At 42.2% G+C, this 16,192-nt stretch overlaps 2 protein-coding genes and 1 long non-coding RNA gene across 5 annotated transcripts in view; 1 reads left to right on the forward strand and 2 right to left on the reverse strand.

The window, feature by feature from the left end:
- LOC128412780 (uncharacterized) overlaps positions 1–1,094 on the reverse strand; it is a 39,035-nt gene extending 37,941 nt beyond the window's left edge. The window contains exon 1 of the long non-coding RNA XR_008330159.1: positions 636–1,094. This is a non-coding gene — a long non-coding RNA (uncharacterized LOC128412780). The remainder of the gene's footprint in view (positions 1–635) is intronic.
- NEPRO (nucleolus and neural progenitor protein) lies at positions 1,047–10,620 on the forward strand. The gene is made up of 9 exons (XM_053386119.1): positions 1,047–1,190; positions 3,137–3,291; positions 3,691–3,767; positions 4,245–4,376; positions 5,087–5,164; positions 6,447–6,799; positions 8,039–8,106; positions 9,024–9,280; positions 10,177–10,620. The coding sequence occupies exons 1-9, from the start codon at positions 1,091–1,093 to the stop codon at positions 10,586–10,588; spliced, it is 1,632 nt and encodes a 543-aa protein (XP_053242094.1). The 5' UTR covers positions 1,047–1,090; the 3' UTR covers positions 10,589–10,620.
- Positions 5,958–15,925, reverse strand: TAF13 (TATA-box binding protein associated factor 13). 3 transcript variants are annotated; one of them, XM_053386123.1, is made up of 5 exons: positions 15,790–15,925; positions 15,291–15,369; positions 13,635–13,732; positions 13,087–13,295; positions 5,958–6,139 (listed from the first exon to the last, which is right to left on the reverse strand). In XM_053386123.1, exons 1-4 carry the CDS (start codon positions 15,814–15,816, stop codon positions 13,125–13,127), a joined length of 375 nt encoding a protein of 124 aa, XP_053242098.1. In that variant the 5' UTR covers positions 15,817–15,925; the 3' UTR covers positions 5,958–6,139; positions 13,087–13,124. The 3 variants fall into 3 exon arrangements, with proteins under 3 accessions (XP_053242098.1, XP_053242097.1, XP_053242096.1); XM_053386122.1 differs by lacking the exon at positions 5,958–6,139 and adding an exon at positions 12,320–12,622 and having other exon boundaries at positions 15,790–15,924; XM_053386121.1 differs by lacking the exon at positions 5,958–6,139 and having other exon boundaries at positions 12,320–13,295; positions 15,790–15,920.
- Between the last annotated feature and the right edge of the window lie 267 nt (positions 15,926–16,192).

Consider the following 16,192-nt stretch of genomic DNA (forward strand, 5'->3'; position numbering starts at 1 on the left):
GACACACACGTGCAACTTGCCTGCACTAATCAGTATTAGTTGGTACTGCACATATATTTTAAACTATTGCGTCCTGAAAGTTTTTTCAGGATCAGTTTGTACAAATTTTATTTGGACAACAGAAGCCGATGTATTTGCTCAGTGTATGCAAATATATTTTTGGGAGAAACAAACTGCCTCAACCTAACTCAGCCTTTAGTTACTTTGATGCAACCTGTTCTTAGATTACAAACATGGTGAATTGTTTGTTAATAGAGGGATCTGTGCTTTTATACTGCTATGAGTTATGAAAACTTGACTTCTCTGTTTTACAGCTGGGACACCATTGTTTCGCTTGACAAATGTGATGGGAGATCAGAGATATAACAAAAAGCATGTGGAAAACAACCTTCTGGGGTCTCTCATCTGCCTTGGCAATGTGACACTCATGAGGCAAAGCCTAGCCAGCTGTGGAGAAAAGGCGGGACCTGGATGTAAAAAAACCCGAATATTTAAAACTGCCTGCATCTTTCACTCAAGCCTAACCACAACGGAGAGAGACATGCCCTACATTTAAAGCACATTTCTCTACCCCGCAATGAATCATTAGAACTATAGTTATTTCCTCACGGAGCTACATTTCCCAGAATCCTTACCAAACTACAATTCCCAGAATTCTTGGGGTTTATACAGTCTCTGGCTAAGGCGGTGCTGCTTAAGGCACTTTTAAGAACAAAAGAAAAGCTCTGCTCGATGCAAGGCGCATCTGGTTCAGCATCTTGCTCTTTAACCAAATCCCTAAAACCTGATGGCCTGCTTTCGGGTCTCTAATAGGCTGGCCACAGACGCTGGATGAGGGGGCTCTTCGGTTTGATCGCACCAAAGCTCTTCTCAAATTTGGAACGTGTGAATCAGTCGACGCGTGTCGACGCCTGCAGCCTTACAAGCGCCCTTCGTCCTCTTCCTGGTCACCAAACGGCTCCTGCCTTCGCAAATCACCCGCCGGGCAAAGCCTCACGGTTGGCACGCCCTTCAGCTACGTCCTTGCAAATAGCTTTCCCTCCCCGCCTGCCTGGGATTTGGTTTAGTCCAGCCCCACCTCTCGGACAAGATGGCGGCGCCCGGAGCGAGCGAGGCGGTGTGGAATCGCTTGGAGGTGCCGTGGCCCGCGTGCAGCGCGACGGTCGCCGTGGCGCCGCAGCACTCGTCAGGTGAGGGGGGGGGAACGTACTTGTGCTCAGAGAATGTGGTTCTCAGTGGAGCTCAGCTCTCAGGCAAATGTGCCCCTTTTTGGTTTCAATAGGTGGAAGTTAAACACGTGCCTCGCTCACCTCTTTTTAAAAAGCATAGCTTTGGCTGAATTTTGCTTCTTGGGGGGTCTTTTGTTTTAATCATTCCTGTGGGAGGAAGATCAAATTAGTTCACATCCATACATTCTTGGGTTTTGTTTTGTTTTTGGTAGTGACAGGGTCTTTGCATGCTCCAACTGCACACATGGAGTAAAGATTAAGGTGCAGTTGTTAAACATGACACAGCGTTTAATACTTTTTCCAAAGTTCGGTTTTGCTCACAATGTTTCATTTAAATGTTCAAAGACATGTTCCGCCAAAGTTGCTGACAGCACATGCAACCGATAGTTAGATTCAAAATCATTCCAACCCTCCTAATGTTGACCATTTGTTGGCATTCTTCTCCATATCCCAAGAGTTTGACACACCAACCCCAGTTCCAATTCCCCCCCAGTATTGTATCCATGAGATCTCTTACTTTTCCAAATTTCACTTCCCCCTTTTGAAAGGCCTATAGCATACGGGATATCACTTGTCTCTCCGGATTTTAAAAGAACAAAGTTGCCACGGTTTTGTGACACAGTCCTGTGCTTAACTGAAGTCAGTGCTTTCCTGTTGAGTTGAATAAAGGTAAAGGTACCCCTGCCCGTACGGGCTAGTCTTGCCAGACTCTAGGGTTGTGCGCTCATCTCACTCTATAGGCCGGGAGCCAGCGCTGTCCGCAGACACTTCCGGGTCAAGTAGCCAGCGTGACAAGCTGCATCTGGCGAGCCAGCGCAGCACACGGAACGCCGTTTACCTTCCCGCTATAAGGCGGTCCCTATTTATCTACTTGCACCCGGAGGTGCTTTCGAACTGCTAGGTTGGCAGGCGCTGGGACCGAACGATGGGAGCGCACCCCGCCGCGGGGATTCGAACCGCCGACCATGCGATCGGCAAGTCCTAGGTGCTGAGGTTTTACCCACAGCGCCACCCGCTGAATAGGCTCGTGGAAATTAATAATTGAATTGTAGAGTTGGAAGGGACCACAAGGGTCATCTAGTCCAACCCCATGCAATGCAGGAATATTTTGACCAGCATGGGGCTCGAACTCAGAACCCTAAGAGTCTCATGCTTTACGGACTGAGCTATCAACCTAAGTTGATCCTAATAGATCAGGATTGGAAAGTAAATTTGCAGTCCTATTCCACTTCCTCAGTAGAAAAGTGCAAGCAGTTGAAAAAACTCCTTCCTGCTATGCTGTCTTCACAAGGCTCATGATTGGAGGCCCATTGGTTTTGTGGGCCTTGAGTGTTGCTGTCACTTTCAGAGACTGGGATGAGGGATTATGGTGGTCTGTGCAGAATAATAATAATCATTTTATTAATTATACCATTAAATTATTATTTATAGCATCTTGCAGTGGTGTACAACAGAGTTGCTAACTGGACTTTAAGTTCTGTAAATTGATTCGAGTAAAAATAGTGCTTGAAACTGGTGTGTTAATTTCCATGCTCAAATCGGTGAAGGGGAAAATATTACTGACTTCCATATACAGTGGTACCTCGGGTTAAGTACTTAATTCATTCTGGAGGTCCGTTCTCAACCTGAAACTGTTCTTAACCTGAAGCACCACTTTAGCTAATGGGGCCTCCCGCTGCTGCCGCACCGCTGGAGCACAATTTCTGTTCTCATCCTGAAGCAAAGTTCTTAACCCAAGGTACTATTTCTGGGTTAGCGGAGTATGTAACCTGAAGCGTATGTAACCCGAGGTACCACTGTACATATACACTTGCTAGAGCTGAGTTAGCAAGCTCTTGGGAGTTCTGAACGGTTTAGGACTTTGAAGTACACAGTTTCATATATACATGTTTGTTTGCGTATTCCAGTGAGAAGCCTTTCCGCTGTTCTGAAGGGGTGTCATGCTGTGGACATCCTTCTGAAAAACAAAGCCATGGTTGCAGAACAGAGCCTGCTGCATTCAATCATGTATAATTTTCACTATCAGATGAGTCGTCACAGGTCATTTCGGTCCCTCAAGCAGGTAAGGTTGGGAGTCGTCCGGAAATATATTTAGATTTGGGATGCTTAAGGAATTCTTTGGAATGAAGTCGTCCATAGAAATCCACTGCTTCCATTTTGTATGTGGTGGTCTGATGGCTGTTTTATATTTGTGTGTGTGTGTCCCAATAATTATTATAAAAAGGGGCAACAGCTGCTGCACTCATTGAAAATGGGCCTGTAAATGCCTCCTGGAACAATAAAGTTTTATCAATCTGCCATTACTCGCAAGGAGACTGTACATGCAGTTCCATGTTCCCAATTCTTTTACTGTACCTCCTAAAAAGCCTTTTCCATAGAAAGGGAAAGACAGATTGTTCTTTGTATAATTCTACATGCTTTCTACCATGAATCAAATCAAAATTTCTTCTTTCCCTTTCAGGTAGAACAGTGCTTGAAGCGTTTAAACAGAATGAATCTGGAGAAGCCAATTCAATACCTTATTCTTTTGGGCCCCACGTAAGTGGCATAAGCCAGAACATCTCACTTCTCTAATTTAGATTCTGTAGTTTAGATTTACTTGGTTATTCAGGAAAGTACGTCAGCATATTTTAAACCTGCTGGAAACTATGGGATTCAAACCAGCTGAAATTCAAACGCTTATTGGGCAACAGAGTGTCTTGTTGGATCAATCTATGCTAGTGGAAAACAGTAGAAGCTTTGAAACTAGTCTGAACTTTTCAATAATAGAATGAACAAATCTGTGTAATTCAAAAACTTACATTAATTAAAGTCAGCCAACAGAAGGTACCGTGCCTTGCCTTGTCCTTTTTATTTTTTTCCTATGTAACCAACAGCACAGTCCTAATCAAAAGAAGTAAGTCCTAGTTTCAAAGTAAGTCCTGCTGTGAGGCCTAGGACATAACCAGCATTAAATATTGTGGGGTGCCAACACTTAACCACACAATCTTCTTCTTGTCTCTTTATTTTCAATAGAAAACAGAAACCAGAAAATCCGGAAGAGGCCTTGGTTCCCAGTCAACCTGTGATAGAAGTGATATTAGTAAAGATTTTGGGTGGGTGCAAGCTGTTGCTGCGTCTGCTTGAATGTTGTTGCACAGCTTTTCTGTATCCTTCTGAAACAGTTTGGAATCTAATTTGAAGGTTCTTGCAATTCTCATTTAGTGGTGCAGAATGTCACAGGATATACCACATATTTGATAGGGAAAACAGATTTGACGACATTTCATTTGCTTCTATTAAGAAGTCATTTTGTTGTGTATTTTGTGGTGAAGCAGTCCTTTGTGATTCATCTTCAGCATGTTGGTAGAGCATGAGACTCTAAATCTCAGGGTTGTGGGTTTGAGACCCACGTTGGGCAAAAGATTTCTGCATTGCAGAGGGTTGGACTAGATCAGGCATAGGCAAACTCGACCCTCCAGATGTTTTGAGACTACAATTCCCATCATCCCTGACCCCGGTCTTGTTAGCTAGGGCTGATGGGAGTTGTAGTCCCAAAACATCTGGAGGGCCAAGTTTGCCTAATCCTGGACTAGATGGCCCTCATGCTCCCTTACAATTCTAAAATTCTATGATTGATTTTATTGATTTTTTTATTGAGTATATGCCTCCAAAGCAGCATATAATCCTCAGTTTTAAAAAAATATCTTAAGGCTCACTACTCACTGAGTTCCACTGTGTGTTCATGCATAAAGTGTTCAATAAGTTCAGTCCTAAGTATATTTGATTGAAAGTGTGTGTGTAATTTGGGTTTCTAGCCTCTTTCGTTAGCTGTCCAACCTTAGTTGTTATCCAACCTTAATCAATTTGCTCATTAGTTTGTCCCTTAAGCACCTGTGTTTGCAAGAGTACATACTGTTGAATACTGTGGTTTTGGGGTTGCTGAGCCGATTATGGTATGTATACCTGTAAAACATTTTAATTCTTTCCCTTCTGCTTGTTCACTTCAATGTTTTTAGCAGAGCATGGTCCCTGCTAACACCAGCAGTGCACATCCTTCCCATTACTTCCCTATTGCATATGGAAGGACCTAGAACAGATGCGCAATTTCTGTAGCACTAACAACAGTTCAGTAATGATTGTGAAGGTGTGTGTATGGGAAATCCAATTGTATATCGAGGAGGTAGTGAGTCTAACATGGTTACCCTTCCTGCCTCTGTTCCTTCCCCCTCCCTGGCAGCTGTTAAGCTTTTGATGGCGTGAAAACCTTCTCTGGTGTCCTAATCAGTTGGGAGGAGGTGAAGCCCCCCACACAGCTGCCTTAATCAGTCAGGGAGGTTAGTGCTGGGAACATTCTTTAATGTTAGAAATTGTTATTGGAAAGTGAGGCATTGGGAGGAGGTGGCTATAAAATCAGATGGTTAGGGCAGAATGATTTAGAAGCTTGTGCACGGACTGATTGACCACAAGGCTGTGCAATCTAAGGCTACCTGGGGGAGTCACTTTGCCACTTCTTGAAGGCTTCCAAGTGCCAGATAGAGGTGCATGCCTGGTATGTATATATTGCTTGCTGTTTAGAAACCAAATCTTCTCCTCCTCACTCACTTGTGTTTTGTATTGCTTCTGAATCTCTTTTAAAAGAACCACCTTGCATTTGGCAAGACAGTGTGTTCCCGTTAACTGACCTGACCAGCTTTCTTCTAAACAAGTAACATTTTCCAGAGCAAAGATAATCCGATAATACTAGGGTTGTGGGGTTGAAATTGGAGAAGCAGCATTTTACTTGTAAACCATTGATAAAACAAGCAGTGAAGTAGCTGTGACCGCAATCATTTCCCTGGTTCCTCTCTCTGTCCACCTCTGCCTTTGGTTAGGTTAAGGTAAATTCCTCTTTGCAGGGCACAGGGCTGGTAGCAAGTGCTACACATACACTGAAACAAAGCAGAAGCACTGCCCTTAGGTTTACACATTGAAAGAGAAACCAAGGAAGGAGGTAAAACTAATGGTAGACGAGGGAGTACAGTTTGATAAAGAACTAACAGGCAATGTAAGTGTTATTTAAATTGAAGCAGGGGCAGGTTAATGGTCTTTCCATGGTGGCAGAGGTGCAGCTAACTAGGGTAATTTAGTCCTCAGGCTGCTGTCCATTTCCTTGAAGGGAATTTACACAAATTCCAGATGTGGAAAGCAGGTGCTGTGTAACAGATACGTGTTTTCATCTCTTCTTCTTTGCCATAGGATCATTTATAGAGGTGTGTTAAAAAGCCTCGCTGCTCTATATATGAGACTGTTTGAATTGCTTCAGGAAGTTTCAAAGACTCATCCAAGGCCTTACATTAAAGGATTTGCCTTTCCTTCTGAAATATACGAATTTCTGGGGACCACTTATTCAGAGATTGAAAAGAAAATGCCCAACAAAACATTTGTATTGAAAAAGGCTGGACCTGGATGGATGACCAGACTTTTCCCAGGAAGCAAGGCTGTATCTCAGTCTCACGCTTCGAGTACAGCTGCGCCTACAAAAGTCAGAAAGAAGGTTTCTTCTTTCATTGATATTGGGAAGCCAATTCTGGTAAAAAGAACTAACCAAGGTAAGAGACAATGGTCTCCTTATTTATTTATATTTATTTCACAACATTTAATACACTGCTTGCTTTTAATAAAACTTCCATGCGGTTGACAAAAAAGAGAGAAAACAATATTGGTAGACAATTAAAAACAAATTTTTCTTTTTTTCTTTTTTAATGTTTAAAATCAACAATATGCTAAAACAATATTAAAACACATGGCAGCTTCTACATGTCTGGATAGGATTGCCTAAAGAAAATCATTTTTAGTCAGGTGCCAAAAGAAGTAAAGTGAAGGTGTCTGGTGACAATAGACAGGGATTTCCTAAGAGTGTGTTGCTACACTATAAGGATGGAATGACTATTATGTGGGCATCTTGGCCAGATTCTGCTGGGCAACAAGGTGGCAATGAGGAAGAGATGAAGGTTGGGAAGCCAAGTTGGTCTCATTGGGGATTGGCCACCCTCATGTCTGCATTATAGCATGATATGCAACTTACTGTGCTCTAAAACTTGCATCAAGTTGCATGGAAGGTGTCTTCTCAATTTATAATAATTCTCAATTTGTTGTTACAACTTATTGCCCACCCTTCATCTTAATTAAGATTAAAACACAATATTACACAATATTAAAAACTGTTTAAAACTAAAATTACAGAAATAAGGAGAGTCCTTAAAAATATGCATCTCAAGTGTCAAAGGTAGCAGGGTAAAGAAGTGCATCTTCAGCATCATCCGAAAGCTGTATAATGAAAGCACCAGACACACCGCTGGGAAGAAAGTTCTACAAATTAAGGGCTACCACAGCAAATTCCCTTTCCTGGACCACCCTCTTCCCTGAACGAACTTCTCAGGGTGGTGGAACAACCAAGAGGGCACCTTCTGCTGATCTTAGCAGCCAAGCGGGTGTGTAGGGAAGGAGGCAGTCTTTCAGGTATTCAGTGCCTAAGTCATTTAGGGCTTTAAAGAGTAACATGAGCAGCTTGAATTGGGCTGGAAATGAACTGGCAACCAGTCCTTTGTGCTGCTTGTATGGAATGGGGAGAGATGAAATTGCCTCATGCCCCAAGATGCTCTGGAAATAGCTGACGACTGTATTGTGGTGGAACTCTGATATTCCCTAGGCTTAACCTTAGTAAAATGCTTAGAATATAAATTAAGATCCACTGATTGAAGAATAATTTTGTTACAAATAACTCTGCTTGGGATCATAGCCAAGCTCTTTTTTCTGTTATGACATGGCAGCTGTGCCCTTTCTTCCAGATCTTGGGAAGGAGTTTGCGCTTGATGTCAAGAGCTTATGCAAGTTCCCTAACCCTGCACCACGGGAGGTTTGTTTTTTTCACACTGTGTTTGTCTGTCTTGAATATACTATGTTTCTGTGTGCTCCTTTTTTTCTCTTCTGGGCAGAAAACATTACTCTGTGAATTTCTGCCATGGCATTAATTTGCTTCAAGAGGTGCACCTTTCAATATAAGTCCTTGTCTATAAATGTAGCTTTTACATGGTGAACTTGCAGATCTGGACTGTACAGTACTGTAAATATATACTGTACAGTGCAAAAGTATATGCAAGGTAATTGTTTGTTTTGGTATTTGCCATGAATATGTATAACTTCATTTGTCCACCTCTTTTGCAGATGGGAGAAACTAACAGTGGTGCTATGCAAGCTTAATGAAAGCCAATTCCACTGAAAGCTTTAGAACTTCAGCGGCTAGAATCTGAATAATTTCTCTAGGAAGGGTCATGGCTTAGTAGCTGACCATATCCTTGTAGTTGACCAGAAGTTCCAAGGTTTCTCACAGCCTCACTATTAATGATATTTTAAATTTGAAAGATCTCTGCCTGGAGCCTAGCTGAATTGTTGCTCATCAAAATAGAAAACACTGTACCAGTGTCATACATATGTTCTGTGAAGTTTAAGATAACGACTTTGAACAGCAGATGCACGAAGAAACAATTTTTGTTATGTATTGCAAAGAGCCACCGTTCAAGAAACACAATTATAAAGGCCGTGTGAGAGCTTGCAAAAAACTTTTTTGGGGGGGGGGGGATAATCCTGTTCAGCATGTAGGGCAAAGATAACCACTGACTTAAAAGAATATTTAACATTCATTTGCTTCTATATTCTTTCTAGACAGGTTCCTTCTAGTCAAGGATACAGTATGTAATCTTAGAAATATGAGTCTCTTCGTTAAAGATACCTTTTTCTCCTTTACTAATGCCCTTCCATTTTATTTTATTTCAGAATACAAAAGTCACAGTGAAGTTTCCTGGCTCAAAAAAGAGAACTACATTGGTTTCTTCTAAATCACTGAGGTCCCAGCATCTTAAATCTTTTGTCTCCAAATTTCAAGAAGCACGCACCTTCAGAGAACTGTCTGACACACTCAGAACAACGGTTCTGTGGTGCAAAAGCAATAAACTTGGGCCAGAGGCTTTTTTCTTGGGAATGAAACTTCTGAAAAGTAGGCGGTTACAGCATGTGGAAACACAGGGTTGCAGGTTTGTATAAATGGCAGTGCTGGATTTCTCTGAGGTAGCAACTGCAGAAGACTATTCTGTGCTTACTATCTTCCTTCCCTGATCATGAGAAGGCTGCCATAAATGTGGGAAATTATATAAGGTGCAGGTAACTGCAGGATAGATCACTGCCATAGCATCCTGTGATTTGGCACTGTTAGAAGCATAATGCACAGTGTGCTATGTCGGTTTCCCCTAAACTACTTGCAGTCTATGCCTACCTAGAACTATTATTCTGCTCATAGATCTGTATATTAAATAAGGTAAGACTGATGGGTTTTTATAAAAATATAACTTTACTTTGGGATTGTGGCAGTGAAGGAAGGTATATTCCTGGTCACCACCACTAGCTGTGAGACCAAGGTGGGGGGAAACGTTGACTCACAGGAGGAACATCATGCTTACTTTACTTCCCATTCCTTTCTCCTTTTGTCTTGGACCTATTGGATAGCCCCTACCCACAGGCGCACAAACCTACACGTTTTAAAGAATTATACACTTGTAAGTGCCTTGCCTGTCCAACCTATGGACAGTAAATTTATTACTTAATAACATGCATAATGTGGTAGCTACTCTTCCTCAGTCTGATATTTAAAATAAAACTAAAGGGGCAGGTAGAAACATATTTTGGAGGGCATGGTGTCAGTCCAGGCTGCAGTTTATATTAGATTTTGATAATGGACAAAGCTGTTCCAGATGAGCAGACTAGCTTGTGCAAAAGATACTTGGTTATGCAAAATAATCTACTTGTGCTGTAATGAAGAAAATCCCTCTTAATTGTCAGCTTACTTGGCATTAAACTTTAGGGTGATTACTTTTGAGTAGACACAGCAAGAATTTCACTGTTAAAGTTGCTAATATTTATCTTTGCATTCCAGCTTACAACGGAAACTTGGCTGCATTAAAGCTACTCTTTGTAAATATCTCGTGCTTTCAAGCTGCAGAGTGAGACCCAGCCAAAGACTTAAAGCACATTCCCATCCACAAAGACAGATGAAACGCTCAAGGAAATCAAGATGTGTTTCAAGGAGTGCACCATTTTGTATTGTTCCCATACAAAGAGACACTTCTATCCATTTGAAGGGCAGTAGATATCTTCCTCAGTGCTCTAGCTCCTTGTCTCCAGTTTGGGATGCTGACAACGGTGGTACTACCTACAGTGTTGAAAAGCAATCACATGGCCATCCTTCTGACCTTGTGGGGCTTGGAAGAAAGCCTTCCCATAAACAGAAAGAAGCCACAGAGAATGAAGATGATATTGATGACATTTTTAAAGTAATAGGCCTATAGCATTCTGTTCCATTAAACTAATTTAAACTGTTCACTGAGTTTGTGTTAAGAGAGGATGGGTGTTACCTACTTAAACAGAATGCATCAAAAACACTTGCTTCCTGATTTGAAGTTTTTTGCAAGCATTATCATTACATAAGGTTGACACTTTAATTGCTGTTAAGTGGCAGACTAACAGCAAAACTCAGCTTTTGTATATAAGCAGCAGCATGCATTTAGATGCTTTAATACATTTTGTACATGGACTGCACTCTCATTCCCCAGGGTGAATGTCTAGTGAAAATCAACACCTTTGGGGGGGAAACTGTAGGGTCCTACAAACCCATCCAAAATAGTACAATAGTAGGACTATGTCCACTTTGTAGCCAGAATGCTGGCTGATGGGTGGGAAGCAGAACACCAGCACAATAAGAAATGCACAGCACATGCAACCTGAGCAACACTGCACTGCAACATTTGCTTGCTTCAGCTATTTCTCAGTCTTAGCACTCCTTAGAATATGCTGAGACAGAACTGAACCTATACTGTACTGCCTAACTCAAAACATCAGCTACATGCTATGTAAACTCAAAGCAGGTAGACGCAAACCAATCCTCAAAACTATTTGGTAATTAGAAATTGCTGTCAACTCAGCTTCTGCTCAGGTAGTTGTGCTTACCTACTGCAGTGCATAGAGTTAATTTTTTTTTAAAAGCAAAAGTGATGTTGGTGTACCTGCTTATTGTGAGATTTTGATCAGCTCTGGCCCATCTTGAGCTGATACAAGCAGAGTGTAATCCCTTTGTCCGCAACGAAAGGATAAGCAGGTATCGTGCTACATGCTAATTGTTTTATTTCTCATCTATACCGAGAACACACAAACGTACATGTTGCCTCTGTGAGAGCAGAGAAGCAACTCACTCATAGAATCATAGAGTTGGAAGAGACCACAAGGGCCATCGAGTCCAACCCCCTGCCAAGCAGGAAACACCATCAGAGCACTCCTGACATATGGTTGTCAAGCCTCTGCTTAAAGACCTCCAAAGAAGGAGACTCCACCACACTCCTTGGCAGCAAATTCCACTGTCGAACAGCTGTCAGGAAGTTCTTCCTAATGTTTAGGTGGAATCTTCTTTCTTGTAGTTTGGAACCATTGCTCCGTGTCCGCTTCTCTGGAGCAGCAGAAAACAACCTTTCTCCCTCCTCTATGTGACATCCTTTTATATATTTGAACATGGCTATCATATCACCCCTTAACCTCCTCTTCTCCAGGCTAAACATGCCCAGCTCCCTTAGCCGTTCCTCATAAGGCATCGTTTCCAGGCCTTTGACCATTTTGGTTGCCCTCCTCTGGACACGTTCCAGTTTGTCAGTGTCCTTCTTGAACTGTGGTGCCCAGAACTGGACACAGTACTCCAGGTGAGGTCTGACCAGAGCAGTACTCTCCGACAAAGAAACGACAGAAGAGTGAAAAACAGGAAACCAGTGTACGTCACATCCAGTCTCCCATTCCCGTGGGAATCCAACAGTAACTCTGACTGTGGAATGTAAACAATGTCTTGTGACAAGCAGTTTTGCTGCTCAGTGAGGGAAATAGAAACCAACACTTATGACTACCCCACATGTGTCCAAAGGGGTTAATTCATGTAAACGTAGTCAAAAGCTGAGGCAAGGCTATTGGGCCTTGATCCCCACTGACTTAGTATCAATTGTATTGATACATAACCCTTTCAGAAAAGTACAGGAATCATCTTGGTTTCTCCCATTACAAGAGATGCATGGGTGAAAGTGTTTATTCATATTCATTAAGAATTCCAAATCACTAGTATTTACTGTGAAATAACAATGGGAAGCAATTCATAAATTGAATCAGTTATACAAAGTGTATCTATACAGTAACTAAGCAAAACAACAACCCTCAAAAAACAAAACAATTGTTCCAGTTACAAAGTTCCCCCCTGTGAATTAACATTTACAAAACAAAGTGTTGGTTTGTCTTCTAGTAGCGGCAATATCCAAACATGTTAGCACCTGTTACGGGCCTTTCTCCCTCAGCTGAAAAAAAGTACAAATACAGTGTTTCCTCCACTTACTCAAAGAAACAAATAAAACTGCCTATAATATATGCCTCAACTGCCAATAGCTCTGATCTCTTGACATAATTGCCCATAGCTTTCATTCCTGTGTTTATGGAATGAGGCACCTCATTTTGGAGTAAGTTCCTGTGAGGTGTACAACTAGCAAGATTGCTATTGTTTTCACAATGTTGGTATTAACCTAGAGCTATGCACAGTGGTGTGTTTTCCAATTTTCACAGAATTTAAAAGCCACTAGAATTGCCACTTAAGGTATATTTGGGAAGAGAAGGTACATCACCCACCCACCCTCAAACTGCAGAGATTTGTTCCCGTTAGTAAAGTACTACTGTAATGGTCCACACTGTCATGGGGACTGCAAGAACTTCAGTTTGTTTGGTGAATCCTTGAGAGGACAACACAAGTCAGAAAAATGAAACATACCATTCTGCACATACCACCCATCTGCATCACATGATGCCTTAAGATCCATAGTTTGCTTCATCAAATGCCTTTCTGGCCCGTTTCAGTTCTTCATTCATTGTTAACAAGTCTTTCACACGAGCAAACTTCCGTGGGTCTTTACGGATCAGGAAGACAATATCTTCAACCTGTACTCGACCTTGCCGTCCAATTGACATTGCTTTGTGGGTCTATTGGTAGGAAAGAATTGATCAGTCACATACATTCTAAGAGAGGTTCAGTACCTGTACCATGGATTTGATCATGTGTTGAATATTTGGATTTCTTCCCTTGCAGCAACCTGTATCATGACATGAATTGTAGTCAAACAGCACTAAAACAGAGCCTCCATTATGCTTGTAGCACTCTTCATTTATTCATTTAAAGTGGGTTGATCAATAGTTGCCTTATATACATCTTCCCTTCAAGGCTCTGCTCTTTGGTTTTCAAGTAACAAACAGCAGCACCAAAAACAAAGCTCATATCTCACAACATCTGCTTCACCCAATTTATAAACAAGCAAGACCTACCATTTCTGTGATGAATTCTATAACCAAGTCTTCAAGAATATCCACTGACTCTGTGTAAGGATTCTGGTCATCTCCAAATCCATACATCATACATCTTACTGTAGAATGAACAAACGCCCACAGTGAGATATGGAATGGAAGCATTCTAGAAAACTTAAGACCTATTCACTATGTTTCTCAATAAGTGTGACCCGGCAGTCATATTCTTCCAAATTGTTCAAGCAAGCAGAAGCCTACATCTAAGCTTCTCAACTAATTTTTAAGTTGCAAATATTCCCCACTTGGAAGTATAGGCTGGGTGATACAGGGCTCTTAAATCAAAACACTGTCACCCTGTTGATGGCAGTATGCATACTTTTAAGGACAATGCCCAATAAGGTGTTTTTTCAATGGAACCTTGATGCTAAGAACTGCAGAAAGTAGTTATACCTCAGGTTGAATATGCTTCATGTTGAGCACGTTTGAGTTGTACTCCGCGGCAACCCGGAAGTAACGGAGCGCAAAATGACATCACATGCATGCGCAGAAGCAGTGAAAAGCAACGCGCGCGCAAATGTGCCGTCACTAGTTACTTTTGCTTCTGGATGCGAGCGGGGCTCCGGAACGGATCCAGTTCGTATCCAGAGGTACCACTGTATGTGTAACTCCAATGAAAAGCTGCATGTCCAATTATTGATCCCAAACGAACAATACTAGTCAACAGATCTCTATTTTGTTCTGGTTATATTTAAGAAAGCTTAGACTGTTTTGCCAAGTATACTTCAGTGCAACTAGATACTGTCCAAATTAGTAGTTGTGTGAATACTGCATTACTGCAGAAAAATGACGTTCCCTTGAAGGGAGTCTTCAAGGAAATGACATCTTACTGTAGCACTGAAGTATTTAGAACCCAAACTGAGGGCATTCAGCACAAGGCCTTTCTTCCCTTACCCTGAAGGCAGGGGAATGATAGGCTAATGCAGGAGTGTCCAAACTTTTTTCAAAGAGGGACCGGATTAAACCGACCGGCAGACCGAATTAGGCCCCTGGAAAGGACTTTGAACATGCCTGGGCTAATGTGTGCTTCCTAACAGCCACAGAAGAATGCAGCAACAAGGTCGACAAATACAGATGTAGCATTCTAAATCAAAATCTGAGGGAGAGTTCACATGTACATGTTAATCTCTAGAAAACATCAAGATCAAGTATTGGAGCATGTATGCATGAAATTATAATTTCAGATTAAATACTTTTTATTCTACCTCACATAATTTCACACAGTACATTTTAATGGAAATAGTTCACATATTCATCTATGAATCAAGTAACATCAAATGGCATGCAAAAATGTGTGAAGAGGCCCTTAGTCTCAAGCTGGGCATGACATGAGAGGGTTTCTACTTCTATTTATCCTCCAGTCTTTTCTGGAGTTTAACTGTGATATCAATATTCAAAAAGCGGTTTATGGAGGTGGGAAAGGGGTCCTTTAGAAAGTAGGAAAACGTGAAGAGGTTAAACCTTATAATAGCATGAAACACAGGACGCTGCCTTACACCAAGTAAGATCTTCTAGCTCAGTGTTGTCTACACCAGGGGTGGGGAACCTGTGGCCCTTCAGTTGTTGGGAGTCTAAATCCCATCAGCCCCTGCCAGCATGATCAGTTGAACCCCAACTTACATTCCTTGGAGAACAGCCTCTTCCTTTTCCCCTGTGCACCATCTGGGCCTCCTCCAGCCTCCTCAGTATCTTCTTCAAACTAAAGTGGGGGGGGGCGGGGGGTGGAGAATCCCAAACAAGAATACAAGAGAATAATAATTAATAATAATAATAAATTATTATTATTATTATTATTATTATTATTATTAATACCCCGCCCATCTGGCTGGGTTTCCCCAGCCACTCTGGGCGGCTTCCAACAGAATATTAAAATACAATAGTCTATTAAACATTAAAAGCTTCCCTAAATTATAAATTATAAACTAGGCTAGAACTGAATGACAGAACAGCGAACCTCTGAACAATATCCTACAAACCCAAGAGAAAGTGGCAAGGAAGGGGAAAGTAAAGGCTAAGCGGGTATCAGATTGCAGCCGCCCCCCCTGCCCTCCCCGCCCCCTCTTTCCCCGAAGCCAGCAAGCGCCTTCTCCAGACTCCCACCCCGACCTTTCCTACTCACAGGAGGGTCCTCTTCTTCGTCCGCCATGACTGCAGCAGCCACCTTCCCTTCCAGGCTTCCGCCGGGATAGCAACTCGCGTTCTTATTGGTCGCGTCGACGGGCACTCTTGAGCATGCTCTCTCGGAGCTAATGAAGCTGTAGACCTTGCCCTTTTCTAGTCCCTTCTTTCCGTAGCTCTGAGGAACGCGAAATGGGAGTGGGTGGGGGGTGGGGGGGTTACAAAGCTAGCAGCACGCGTGCGCAGTAGGAGCGACTGAAGTCCCTCGCCCTCTTTGGAAATGGATATGCCGTAATAACCCCATTCAAAGCGCATAAGGAGTTTGTTTCCGAGGCAAGATGGGCAGGGTATTGGATAAAGCTGAAGCATATTAAACAACCAATTCCCGCTCTTTGTGAATAGCA

The sequence above is a fragment of the Podarcis raffonei genome, chromosome 4, assembly GCF_027172205.1.
Source record: "Podarcis raffonei isolate rPodRaf1 chromosome 4, rPodRaf1.pri, whole genome shotgun sequence".
Taxonomy (NCBI): Eukaryota; Metazoa; Chordata; class Lepidosauria; order Squamata; family Lacertidae; genus Podarcis; species Podarcis raffonei.